The 12,578-nt window shown below is 32.0% G+C and overlaps 2 protein-coding genes across 2 annotated transcripts in view; one reads left to right on the top strand and one right to left on the bottom strand.

Annotated features, from left to right (window-relative positions):
• Window positions 1-4,825: 4,825 nt before the first annotated feature.
• Window positions 4,826-12,401, bottom strand: mRpL19 (mitochondrial ribosomal protein L19). The gene is made up of 6 exons (XM_088237028.1): window positions 12,160-12,401; window positions 11,795-12,040; window positions 9,435-9,577; window positions 7,293-7,472; window positions 5,951-6,105; window positions 4,826-5,093 (listed from the first exon to the last, which is right to left on the bottom strand). Exons 1-6 carry the CDS (start codon window positions 12,221-12,223, stop codon window positions 4,964-4,966), a joined length of 918 nt encoding a protein of 305 aa, XP_088093154.1. The 5' UTR covers window positions 12,224-12,401; the 3' UTR covers window positions 4,826-4,963.
• LOC148274500 (uncharacterized) overlaps window positions 11,582-12,578 on the top strand; it is a 29,642-nt gene continuing 28,645 nt past the window's right edge. The window contains exon 1 of the mRNA XM_088237023.1: window positions 11,582-11,755. The gene's annotated coding sequence lies outside the window, so the exon portion shown is untranslated. The remainder of the gene's footprint in view (window positions 11,756-12,578) is intronic.

Here is a 12,578-nt window from a genome sequence, read left to right as displayed (position 1 = left end):
GTAACTGAGAACCCAAATTTTCAACCATGTGTATTTTTAGAATAATAATTACTTGTAATTCACAAAGACAGTTTTTTTTTGTCTTCACGGATTGCTTACCATTAAATGGTCAAATTTTAACATTTTGTTTAGAGGGTTATTTACCCACAATTTATCCAAACCACATTTTTCACATAATTACAAATAAATAGAACTAAACGAATTTATAATGCGTGTAAAATGACAAACATAATGTACACAAATTACATAATTATAAAGCATAAGAGGTTCTTATTTAAATTTATTTCAACAGAGAGGGAAAAAAATATTTTGAGAAGGGAATATAGAAGTCTAGGCATTTACAGGGCTTATGACCTGTCATTGGCTGGTTTAAGTGTAAAGTGGCCACTTAAACCAGCCAATGAAAGGCCATAAGCCCTGTAAATGCCTAGACTTCCATATTCCCTTCTCAAAAAAAATTTTTTTTTTTCTCTCTGTTGAAATAAATTTAAATATGAATAACTCCCTAGGGAGGAAACCAGCCAGTCTGCAAGCATTTGGACATAATTAAACATCATAAGAGGTTTTATTACATAAACTTACATTTAGTGCTGATAGTGAAACTGTGTTTGAAAATATATTTATACTTATCCCGGAGTACTAAGTTGGCGTAAAATGTCCACAATGTATAGCTTTAATTCATTTTCAACATAAAATCAGGTGAGTAAAAACACAAGTGTAAACTTTTGGACCAGATTTAAAATTTCCTTTGCGAAAAATGGTCAAATATATTTGCAGACGTATGAAAAACACACAGCTTACAATAGAACGCATAAGGTCCGCTATGGCCTCTTTAATAAGATTTTGGGTTCCATTCATGGTAAGAACACAAAAATTGAATATTTCTCAGGTGTTCTGTGCTGTAATTCACCGCTGTAATTGAGTCTTTTGGCCTGTTGTTGTGCAAAAAAATAAATGAATAAGCCAGTGCATTCACATAATATACAGAGACATGCCTTATGGAGTAAAATATTTCGAAAAAGTAGAGATACGAAAATGTACCCATAGCTAGTATATAAGTACTGTTTATTTATACCAGGGTACGTATTCTGATGGGAAGTTAAAATTTATCTTCAATTTCATCTACAAAGTAAAATTACGTTTTCTGTATGAAACACAGAATATGTTTACATTTTTTTCTAAACATGTTCAATTATCGGTAACCGGCGAAGATACTTTGAATTTTCATACAAATAAACACACTATTGTACATAAATGTCGATATTAGTTTATACCGTCTCAGTATATACCGAGGGAGATAGCCGTTCATAATCGTGGCCCAGGGCTGTATTCAACGAGCATGCATATGCTACCAAAAATTGAAGGATACTTGGTTTCGGTATATAAAAAGGTTTGTTCCTTAATTTTAACAACTAACATTCGTTTTTGGTGGATCCCAAACAGGTTTTTTCCCTGGATTTTAAGGAACCAAAAATAATATAAACTCACGTTTATTATATTTTAAAAACGTATTCCTATCAGTGCATTACTGTAACTAAGAAGAGCTTCGCAATTGCGCCGCTAGGCGTAATTGGACGTTTACAAATAACAGTATTTATATTTGAATATTGATTGTTTTCAATTTTATTAATCACTCATGAAAAAAATATTTATCAATGAAAAGTTACACAATCCTTGTTTATCTGAAAGGTTTTAAAATGTTTTCATGACACAAGTTGACATTTTTGTTTCGATTCTAAACGTCACGCGTAGATGGCGGTCGAAGAACGATTAAATACGCGTTGGGCATGAGTTAAGTGTCATCATTTTTGAAGACTCGGGGCATGACTATGTAATAATTAATAATATGTCAATGGTATAGCGTATTTAATATGAAATACGAACACACTAACTTGTATATAGTACCAACACATGTGTAAATATTAATAAATAAAAATCTGAAACTCGACACTGGCACACACCCCAGTTGAGAGATGAAAAAGCCAAAAAAAAACTAGAAGAATCTAAAATAAAAATTTCTTGTTAATTTTTCTCGATGGCCGGAATAATTAAATTTCGGGCTGATTTGTTAAATTCCAGTACAATTTTGAGTATTTGTCATGAAAAATTGTTCCCTCTTTCATACAAAAAGAATCATCAGTAAGTATCTTTTTTGGGTGATCCCGTGTAAGTTGGAGTTGGAATTGCAGAAGTCATCTTCAGGGTAAACTGTGTTTTGTAGAAAAAATGTGTTTATTGGCAGTCAGCAGCAGGCACATTCCGTGTCTTTTTGCAGTGTTTAGCACAGACGTGTAATCTCTGGCACAGACGTATATCTGGCACATACTATAGAGGTGTGTAGTGCCGGGAAAAATGTTGAGTTTAATTTCAGCTCGTTGACTTTATTTGGGTGTTTGTGTATTTTAATTGCTTTTTGTACTATTCGTGCACTGTAATTTCTAGGTTTATGCAAAATCTCAAAATTTTAGTGTTTTTTTTCGTTTTTAATGTGTATATATTTTTATATTTATTTGGGACTTTAACATCTATTTACATAAAAAATAAGTAGAAATATATTAACAATACTAGAGCTAATTAAAAATATTCCACTGTTAATCTAATAATACATAATATATTAGAAAAGTGTTTATAAAATTGTATGTGTGCGACGTTTGTATTCATTTATGTGTATATAAATGTGTGTGAATGAATGTGTGAGGGTGTGTATGTGTCGGTGTGTAAACAAAAAAAAGCGATTTAAAACGTGTGTAGGAGAGAATTAGGTTTGACTATAAAGAAAATAAAAAGTTTGTATCTACATTCGAAACCTTGGTAAAAATATTTTTCTTAGGTAATGTTATGTTTTGATTGTATTTTCAAAAAGTATATTAAGTATCAAAATCTTTTTCCGAATAAAGCATTTTAATGAAAAATTTAATTGGTACATATTGAATGAATAATGTCCAACGAGTCCCATATAACACGGTAGGTAACCACATGATGCAGTGCATGCGATGTATTGTCCACAATAACAAGGTGATCCCGTTTAAGTTGGATTCATTCAGACGTTTCGGCTGCTTCAGGATAAACTGAGAAAAGATGGTTCCTGCAATGGTAGCCGAAACGTCCGAACTAATCCAACTTACATAGGATCACCCAAAAAAAAGATATACATATATTGATAACAGTGACCGTGAAAACCCACATACCTATTTAAAAAGTTCATTTGTTTTTGTAACGCTACTTTACAGGTAAGTCAACATTTTGAAAAAATTTACAAAAATGGCAAAATTAATTTGTGTAAAATGAGGTAGGTAAAAAAATTAAAGAGTGTTTATTTCCTCAGATAGGGCTCACCCGACCCAACCGTATGGAGCGAATTCCAGGTAGATACCTCAAAGGTGAAATTTGGTACGATGAAATTTTATATATTTTTTTAGTGAGGTTGTTTTTTAGTTTTCGGCAGGTTGTTTTTCATACTATGTAGTAATAAAAATGTTAAATTATAAGTATGATACTTTGGGTAGTTCTTGGTTAGTTATATATTTAATTTTTATTCTAAGTAAACGAAATGGTGAGGAACTAGCAAAAAAATTAATAATTGGCCTAGAAAAAAAATGGTGTAAAACATGTCAGAAATGGATAATTCGAAATTATCAGGATGTTATATGTACTCAAAATATGAAACAAACTTTTTTTTTGTAATTTTATTTTTAAGGTTAGTTGATCTCTCATAAATCCAAAAATACTATTTTTAAACCAAGTTCCGAGAATCAAAGGTTATGTTTGCTATATGTTTTAACACAATATTTTGTGATCTTTAAATAAAAGGATAATTTATAAGTGTCTTTTTTATTTCAAAAAAATACCAGAACCAGTAAAAAATCATATCCTATTTTGACATGCTATGGTAGGCCAAGCAAGCACTGAGGTAAAAATTAACACATTGGTACTCTAGTATTAACTAGTTCTGATTTTAACTATTACTTGTGATTAAAAATCGGACCTAAGTGATCAAACAAAATTATGGAATTCTGCAATGCATTAAGTCAACATTAAACATACCTACAGGACAAAATATAAAAAAGAATAAATTGTACATTTCAAATCAATAATATTTTGAGTTTGTCTAAAAGTTTATAGACAAGAAATGAATTTCACCCTATAGGGAAAAGGTTTCAGCTCTTTAACTTTATAAAATTCAACAGATATAAGAAATATGGATGTTCAAATACAGGCAGAATGTTGCAGTGTGTTAAATGGCCACTTAAACCAGCCATTTAATTTCCATATTACTTTCTCTAAAATGTTCTCCATCTACATTAAAAAAGGTGCATTATATAAGGCTGAGATGGGCATAATCAACAAAATCAAGAAAGCTCTGTGCTGGGTTGGATATGTAGAGCGAATGGACAGCGAAACAACGACTAAAAATATTTACAATGCGAATGTTGATGGATGCAGAAATAGAGGAAGACCGAGAAAGACATGGCATGACCAAATCCAACAAATACTTGAAAATGGACATGTCAAAAGTCGGAATAATCTTAAAATATTACAACAGAGATGAAGAACATTTCAGAAAAGGTAATATAGAAGTCTAGGCATCTACAGAGCTTATGACCTGTCATTGGCTGGTTTAAGTGGCCACTTTACACACTGTGTAACATTCACCTATTCACTGGAATAACCGGCGAACGTGCATGATAAGATGTGTGAATGTAGAGGAAGCGAGTTCACCCTCTCTGTCCCTACCCTTACGGAGAAACGGCGTGATGGTTTGTTGTGGTACTTCTTATTTTAATCCAACGGAAAGGATAATGGGTAGGTAGTAAGTAAAGATTACTTTAGTTTTATTATTTTTTCCAAACAATGTATGAAATGTAAATGCTGTAAATATAATATCATAATTATTGATATAAATGAAAACTACATGCTAAATGCGTTGTACTTTAAATAAAGTGGGAAAATTTGGTAAACCAATTTATCCTAATTTTTTTGGGAAAACAAATGTTTTCTTGCGGGCCATCTTTTTCCTCATAATCTCCAATTGATGAAGTTGTGAATACACATCGGCCCAAATTTCACTCTGGTCTTCCTCAGGTATAGTGGCCCTGTAATAAAATATAAGATACGTTAAAATTAACGTGAAATACATACAAGATCGGCAAAATAAATTCAGATAACAGAGGTAATAAAATTATTTTTGTTTTGCAACTTTATAATATCATGTAGGTATGTATTTATGAATATTTATTAAGTTAGTTCATAAAATCTTAAGAGCTGAAATAAACTTTTATTAACAATGGTATTTTTCAACAATATTTTGAGTTTGTCCAAATTTTTGTAGAAGAGGACTGGATTCAACTCCCTGGGGAGCTGTTTATATTAACATATTACAACAGAGCGGAAGAACATTTAAGAGAAGGTAATATAGAAGTCTAGAAATCTACAGGGCTTATGACCTGTCATTGGCTGGTTTAAGTGGCCACTTTACACACTGTGTGACATTCACCATTCTGACCATATTTGAACATCTATGTTCCTTCAGTTCTTTCATCTGTTGACATTTTTGACGTTAAAGAGCTGAAACCTTTATTTATGCGGGTGAGATTTATCTCACCAGGTACAGTAAGAACAAAATATCTGCTTAGAATGTCAAAAACGAAAGTAAGGGTAATTGCAGGGAAAACCCCAAGGGACAGAATCCAGAATCAAGAAATTAGATAAACTTGCGATACCCAAGACGTAGTACGATGGAGTGGAACAAGAAGATTCTGGAGAAATTACATTAATATAATTTTCAGCTTCAGAATCCCCTATACCGTGGCCAACATAATTCCAGCTGGTCGTTATTTGCCCAGAAGACCACCAAAGAGATAGGACAGCTGGAGCTCAACGTTTCAAGAGCCACCCTCTAGTGGATAACAGATCAATCGATCTGTTAAGAAAGGTATTTAAATTATCATACCTGTACACTTTCATAAGGTCATATTTTTCCCAAGGAGTAGCATGTTTAATTCTCCTTTTAATATCCTTTTCATTAAGGTGCTCCTCGATACCAGTAGCTCCTTGAAGATTTTGGCGTTCCCACCTTTCCAACCAAGGCTTTGGATTAAGTGGCACCTGAATATAAGAAAACAATATAAATCAGTGCTGAAATGTTCATAGGGCGAGTTGCATCTAAAAAACTTTTAAAAAGTCGAAAAATGGTTGAGCTTTTGTCAAAACCGGTTGCAAAAGATATAATCCATTTTCCCAAAAAAGTTTGAATACAGACCTCGCTTTCGCTACATTCATACATCTTCTCATGCACGCACGCCGATTATTCCTACTTTTGACATGTCCATCTTCAAGCATTTGATGGATTTGATCTAGCCATGTCTTTCTCGGTCTTTCTCGTTTTCTGCATCCATTAACATTCACATCGTAGATCCTTTTAGCCGTTCTTTCGCTGTTCATTCCCATGGCTACATGGCCTGAAAGATCGCATTTAGACAGCATTTAACCTACATTCATCGTCATTTTTCCAATTCCATACTTTGCTCCAAGTCGGCAGTAGAACTCCACTGTGAACTGCTAGTTTAGCCTCCTGCGATAAACATTTGTTAGCCAAAGTAGATTTCAGTGCAGATTTAAAATAAGGTACATTCAAATCTCGGCCATCTTCTAGCAAATAGTTGAAATCTATCAGCCTTTTGTTCGCATGCAAAAATTTACTGTAATTTGATATTTCATCTTGTCTGTAATGTCTTATGATTATAAGAAATATTACACAATTTACACTAATACATGAGTAACAATGCCGTCTGCTGTGGGAAATTCAGCAACCAATATCGGCTTATTTTACCCCTGCACAAGATGCTGAGATGGAATAATACAATTCCCCCTAAGAACTATGTAGATGTCTTCCTGTAGCAGAATCAACTACTAAAAGAGGGGCAGTTCTTTTACTACCTTCTCAGTGACTAGTATCAATGCCGTGTCATCCTGGAATACACCATTTTCAATACTGTTTAGATTCCCTTTTGTAAATCACCTGTTGGGGTTTATTTTTTTTTTTATAAAAGAAATATTTGCGTTCTTATGATTTACCCAAATATTTAATTTTGAGGGTCATTTTCAACGAGTTGTAAATAACTCACTATTAGAAAATGGAATCAAGTTGGGGTAGAGTGGGATTCGAACCACGGACCTTTGGTCTGTGAGTCCAAGACACTAGCCACGGGACCACAACCCGGTTTATACTATGAAATTGGCTATTCAAAGAAAAAACAAGAAAAAGGCGAATATGTCATGCATTATATTCTTACTTTCAATGGATTCACTGGTATCGGAGAACCTTCAGGTAAAATCTCTGGTTCCATGTCCATGCTAAAGGTACTGTACTCCTGGGGAGCATCTCTTAAGTAATACAGCTTGTCGTCTAGTCTTTTTTCTAGTCTGAGAACTTGGATTTGCAAGATTTTAGGATCGTAAACCATAAACCGAATCTAAAGAAAAACGAAAAAATCACAATTAATTTTAACAATTATTTAAGTACTTTAAGCATGCTTTTTTTGATAAAAATATTGGATATTTAATGAAAAAGCTTAATAGGGGAAGGTGTCATACCTTGGTCCTATTGGTATTGTGAGTAACCAAGTAACGTAGTGGGTTTTAAAAAAAATGTAGTTTGTAGAAAACTAACTAAATGACCCTATAAATGTCATTTGACAGTTCGGTAGTCAGATGGCAGAAGGGACCTTATGTATTTTGTTCAGTTTTTTAGTTTTCAAAAGATTCAATAAATATTTTAGTAAGTACACAGAAAAAAAGAACAGCGTCATTAATGAATTATTTATCAGTACTTTATTATTGAGAAGTAATGCTAAAACATTTTAGTTTATGGATTTAAGTCTTCAAATTGAGTCTTATTTCAGTTCTCCTGAACATATTTCAAAATTACAGATGGTCCCTTCTGCCACCTGACTACCGAGTTGTCGCTACGAAGCATTTGAGTGAAGCGAAAAAAATGTTTTCTGACCAAAAAAAAAGTTTTTTAGTTTAAATATATTATTTGCCCTTTTGTTATATCTCACATAATATAAGGGAGGTGTTGTATCTTCGTCCTTTCAAATGATATATATCTTGAACCGTTTAAAGGTACAACAAATGATATTTTTTCTATGGGTCTATTACTCTCTTATAAACATGAATCATGTAAATTATTTTTTATTTAGGTACAGTCTTAAAAAACTGAAGATGGCAACAGATAAAAGAGATTATAAATGTATCATTATTAGGGAAAAAAAAAACGGCTTTAGATTGGCAGTGGTATTAACGTCACGTAAGAACGAGTATTCTGTTCGATAATTAAAACAATCAACCTCAAACGCCCAGTTTGGACAATGTAAAAAAATCTTGGAACTAGAAATCTCAGCACATAATTGATTGGTTATCATTCACCTAAACCTCTGGTGTTTCAAAGTAACATATATTAGCCCGAATAGAACACGACGTTCATTACTCAAAATATATATTTTTTAAAAACATTCGAGCATTCCGGGTTAAATATTAGTGAATTTTTTATAACGCACCCTCGAGTGTAACGCGGCCTCGAATAAAACATGGCCTCAAATAAAACGTAGCCTCGAATATAATGTGACCTTTATATTTTTTCAAATATTTTATTTTGAGTTGAAAATGACATTTTATATTCGGGCTAATACATTACTTTGAAACGCCAGAGGTTTAGGTGAATGATAACCGATCAATTATGGTGTTGTTATGTGCTGAGATTTCTGGTTTCTGGGAAGCCATGTTTTTCAACATTTAGAGTATTTTGACAGGTACGGGTTCTCCTTTTAAATGTCAGGTAAACTCACTGACTTGAACTCGTGATATCACGGGTGAAGTAATTTAAAAATTACAAAGTTTTAAAAATTCATAGCAATGATAATACAATAGGAACATAAAAATTATTTTTTTTTGGCATAGTTTGATAGTCTATTAACAAATAAAAACAACCACAGAAGTTCTTAATTGAAGCGTTTTTAAATATCAGACATAGTATAATCTAAGCTTAACCGAGTTGCATAGTTAATACCAGCAGTATGTAAGTGGGTATCCAGCAAGACATCAGACATGTCACCAAAATTCACAATTAAGTTTGCCAATCATAAAAACCGGTTAGGAAAAACTTCACAGATTTTGTAAACAACCAAGAGGTAAGTAAAAATTAAAGCGAGGATTTAAAAAAACCTATAATGGAAAATTAAAAAAAAAAAAAAAACAGTTGTGGTTTAATTAAATATAATGAGAACAAAAATATAAAAAAAGCACTTAACTTACTCATGTATTGACAAAATAAGTGTTATTAAAATTCGCACATTACTATAGTAAAGCACCCCTGAGGTGTTATATTATGAAAATGGTGATATAACAGTATTATAATTATTAAACAGAAGTATTACCTCAATCCCTTGATGATCGATTACATTTCTCAAAGTAAATTCTGCTCGCAAACCACAGTTAATCCTCTTGATACAGATTCCAACAAATTTACTAGTTTTTCCTAGGGAGTGAGGATTAGAAGACACCACAGAAAGGATGGAACCTAAAATATAAATAAAATAATCTTATTACATATTCATATTATCAATCAAGTACAAACTAGAATGAGCAGTTTAACACAAAAAAGAACATATTGTCTTAAAATGCACTGGCGATAAAGAAAAAAAAAAGCATAATATTTCAAAATTAATAATAAGCATGTTGTTTTATTACGCAGAGGTAACATTTATGCTTCTAGATTGCAGATTCATTATTACTTTTAGATTACATTAACATTAGTCCAGTGGTATGAAGTTTTTAGGTGAACATTACACTCAATTTATGTTTTGTACTCTAGTGACTAAACTGTTCATGTGACCGAAGTATGGAATCAGCTCTCATCCATTATACATTCTGTCAAATGAATACCGGGACTGAGTAAAGCCCACGTAAATGATTTTTCAGTTATTTTTACCACTAAGCTGGCACAACTTTACACACTGTGTAAAGTGGACACTTAAACCAGCCAATGACAGGTCATAAGCCCTGTTAATGCCTAGACTTGCATATTCCTTTCTCTATAATGTTCTTCATCCCTTTAGTAATTTGTTAATGTACAAAATCATTCGAGACCAAAAGTATTATAATATTTACAAACATTTTTAATAAATTATATTTTTGAGACTGCATGCAGTTTACAAACAGCTGAATCCTCGGTTCAGTGTTGCTCAAAGCTAAACGCATGTCGGCACTGGCATCCAAATGATTTCTTTGTTCATATTGAATTATTGAGTGTTGAGAATCCCTACTCACACTAGTGTATGGTTGAAGATAGAGTTAGGAAACGAAAAGCTATTTCTTGAATTTTAAAGAAAGGAATTGCTTTTTGGCTCCAGAAATAAAACAAATTTAATTCCTGTCTTGAATGTATTCTTGCAGTTACTGTAGTGTTTCATTTCAATTAACTCATCCTGAATCTCATCAGGCACCTCAGAAATGTTGATACTGAAAGGGTTGAGGATCATTTTCCCAATACCCATGTCCTCGAATTCAGGAAAATAACGTTTCAATTCATTTTCCAATTTTCGCACATGGAATGGAACGTCCTATTGTATTTTTTTTAAATCTCAGCATACTGTTCGTGTGCAGATTATTGGACTCAAACACAAATAAGAATGTTTTTCATCTTGGGAAGCAATTTAAAAAAAAATTATAATTCATTCATTTTTTAATTTATTTTTTAAATTTGATAAGAGTTGTTATGTTCCGAGAATTGTATGACTTCAGTGTTAAAAATAAATTATTTCGAAGTTGTTTATTTGTTGATCTCTCATTAATCCAAAACTACCGTTTTTTAACCATGTTCCTAGAATTGAAGTTATATTTAATTTGTCAAAACTTTACGTTGTGTTTTTTATCTTTGAATAAAAAAATGTTTTATGATTAGTATCTTCCTCTTAAAAAAAATACCCAAAACAATAAAAAAAAACGTATTTTGGCCTACTATATTAGGCCAAGCGAGCATTGAGGTAAAAATTTAAACGTGGGTACTCTTGTGTTAAATAAGAATCATGCGTTATTTATTTATTGAGACTGCATTTATTTTGTAAAACCACATTTAAGTTAGGAACATAATATTAAATCAAACACTGATCTAAGTCTAGGTACATATTTTTTAAATTAATTTTTGATTGGACAATAGCATACAAGGATAGTCAGTCGGCTTAATCTTCACATTGGTTTGTAATTGCCCTAATAAGCCGAAACAATTTTATCGTCCAATTAAAAAAAAAAAATGTAGATTCAAATCAGTGTTTGAATTAATATTGAGTTCCAGTCTTATGTATTCTTTATTAGGTTAATTTAATATGCAATGAAAATAGAGCTACATCAGCTGCAGAAATAACAATGTTTCATAAGACTATATTTAGGTTTGATACGGCAACAATATCCATTATATTATAACTGGATAGCTAAGTATTTATTTGTTACGATATAAATAATAGGCATTTATTATTAGATTAGGTATTGATGATTGGGTTCAGTGTATGAAGAAATGTAAACAAATGTCTGGTTCTATTTTTGGAACTGCATAAGATTGGTATTTTGATAACTGTCACAGTCATACACTAGGGAAACAAATAAACTGCATAGATCAATGCTTGCTGCAAATGCCAATGTATCTATTTTAGTAATTTTTCATACCGCATGAGCAGGACCAACGCGGAGGCTTACAACTCAGGTAGGTGCATATTTTTAAAAAATATTGAAATATACACACCAACGTAAAATTCTGGGATATCTATGTTTGTGCGTCTGTCCATCATATCAATACGTTCCAGCTTTTCCCGGGTGTGGTTTCTGCGCGTTACATCAGGGTCCGGTAAAAATTCTGGGTAAATAAATCTAAAATGGAGTGGAGCAACAGATTTTCGCCCTTTTGAGACGTCTTTCGGCGTATTTTCCTGGCCATTCGAATCAACTTGAGGGCTGGGTAGCGAAGAGAAGCATCTACATTCTTTAATACCTAAATAAAATAATAGTTAAATTAGATTATCCATAGCGAATCATTCTATAAATGAATATATGTAAAATATAACCTCTCATGTCATAACAATTGAATCAATTAACAGGAATCAACAATACCTCTGGAGCTTATGAAAAGTTTTTTGTTAATTCCTCCAATAAATTTACTAATCGATAGAGCCATAATTGTTTAGTGTTTATTTAAAACAACTTCACAAATTGAACGAAAACATGCCTCTTTAGACTCCAATGTTCATACTTCATTACTTTTCTTTTTTTGAGCTCTCCGGTTGCGGTGTTGCCCTTTCAAAAGGAACTTGCACACATCAAATAGTTTCTTTTTTTTTGTTAAAATTTAATTCATGCATTATTTCCATCATTATGAACTGTCAAACTAATTCATATTTTATTTTTTTAATATTCGTTTTATTGTATAAAAATTTACTGTTCAATTCTAATATTCAAGAACGATTTTGAGTGAATTAAAAAACCATAAAATTGGGAAATTTAAAAAAGAATAAAGAGATGAGTGCAACATT

This window comes from Micrasema longulum, unplaced genomic scaffold (assembly GCF_059751315.1).
Source record: "Micrasema longulum isolate JH-2025_06_02 unplaced genomic scaffold, ASM5975131v1 h1tg001635l, whole genome shotgun sequence".
Classification (NCBI taxonomy): domain Eukaryota; kingdom Metazoa; phylum Arthropoda; class Insecta; order Trichoptera; family Brachycentridae; genus Micrasema; species Micrasema longulum.
This window is presented reverse-complemented; position numbering and strand designations above follow the sequence as displayed.

Excerpts from the sequence above, each read along its gene's own strand:
- mRpL19 (XM_088237028.1), bottom strand. The coding sequence starts at position 12,223 with ATGGCTCTATCGATTAGTAAATTTATTGGAGGAATTAACAAAAAACTT. Across the intron at positions 9,578-11,794 it reads TATCCCAGAATTTTACGTTG|GTTCCATCCTTTCTGTGGTG; the intron begins GTGTGTATATTT and ends TTTATATTTTAG. Across the intron at positions 7,473-9,434 it reads TCGATCATCAAGGGATTGAG|ATTCGGTTTATGGTTTACGA; the intron begins GTAATACTTCTG and ends GTTTTTCTTTAG.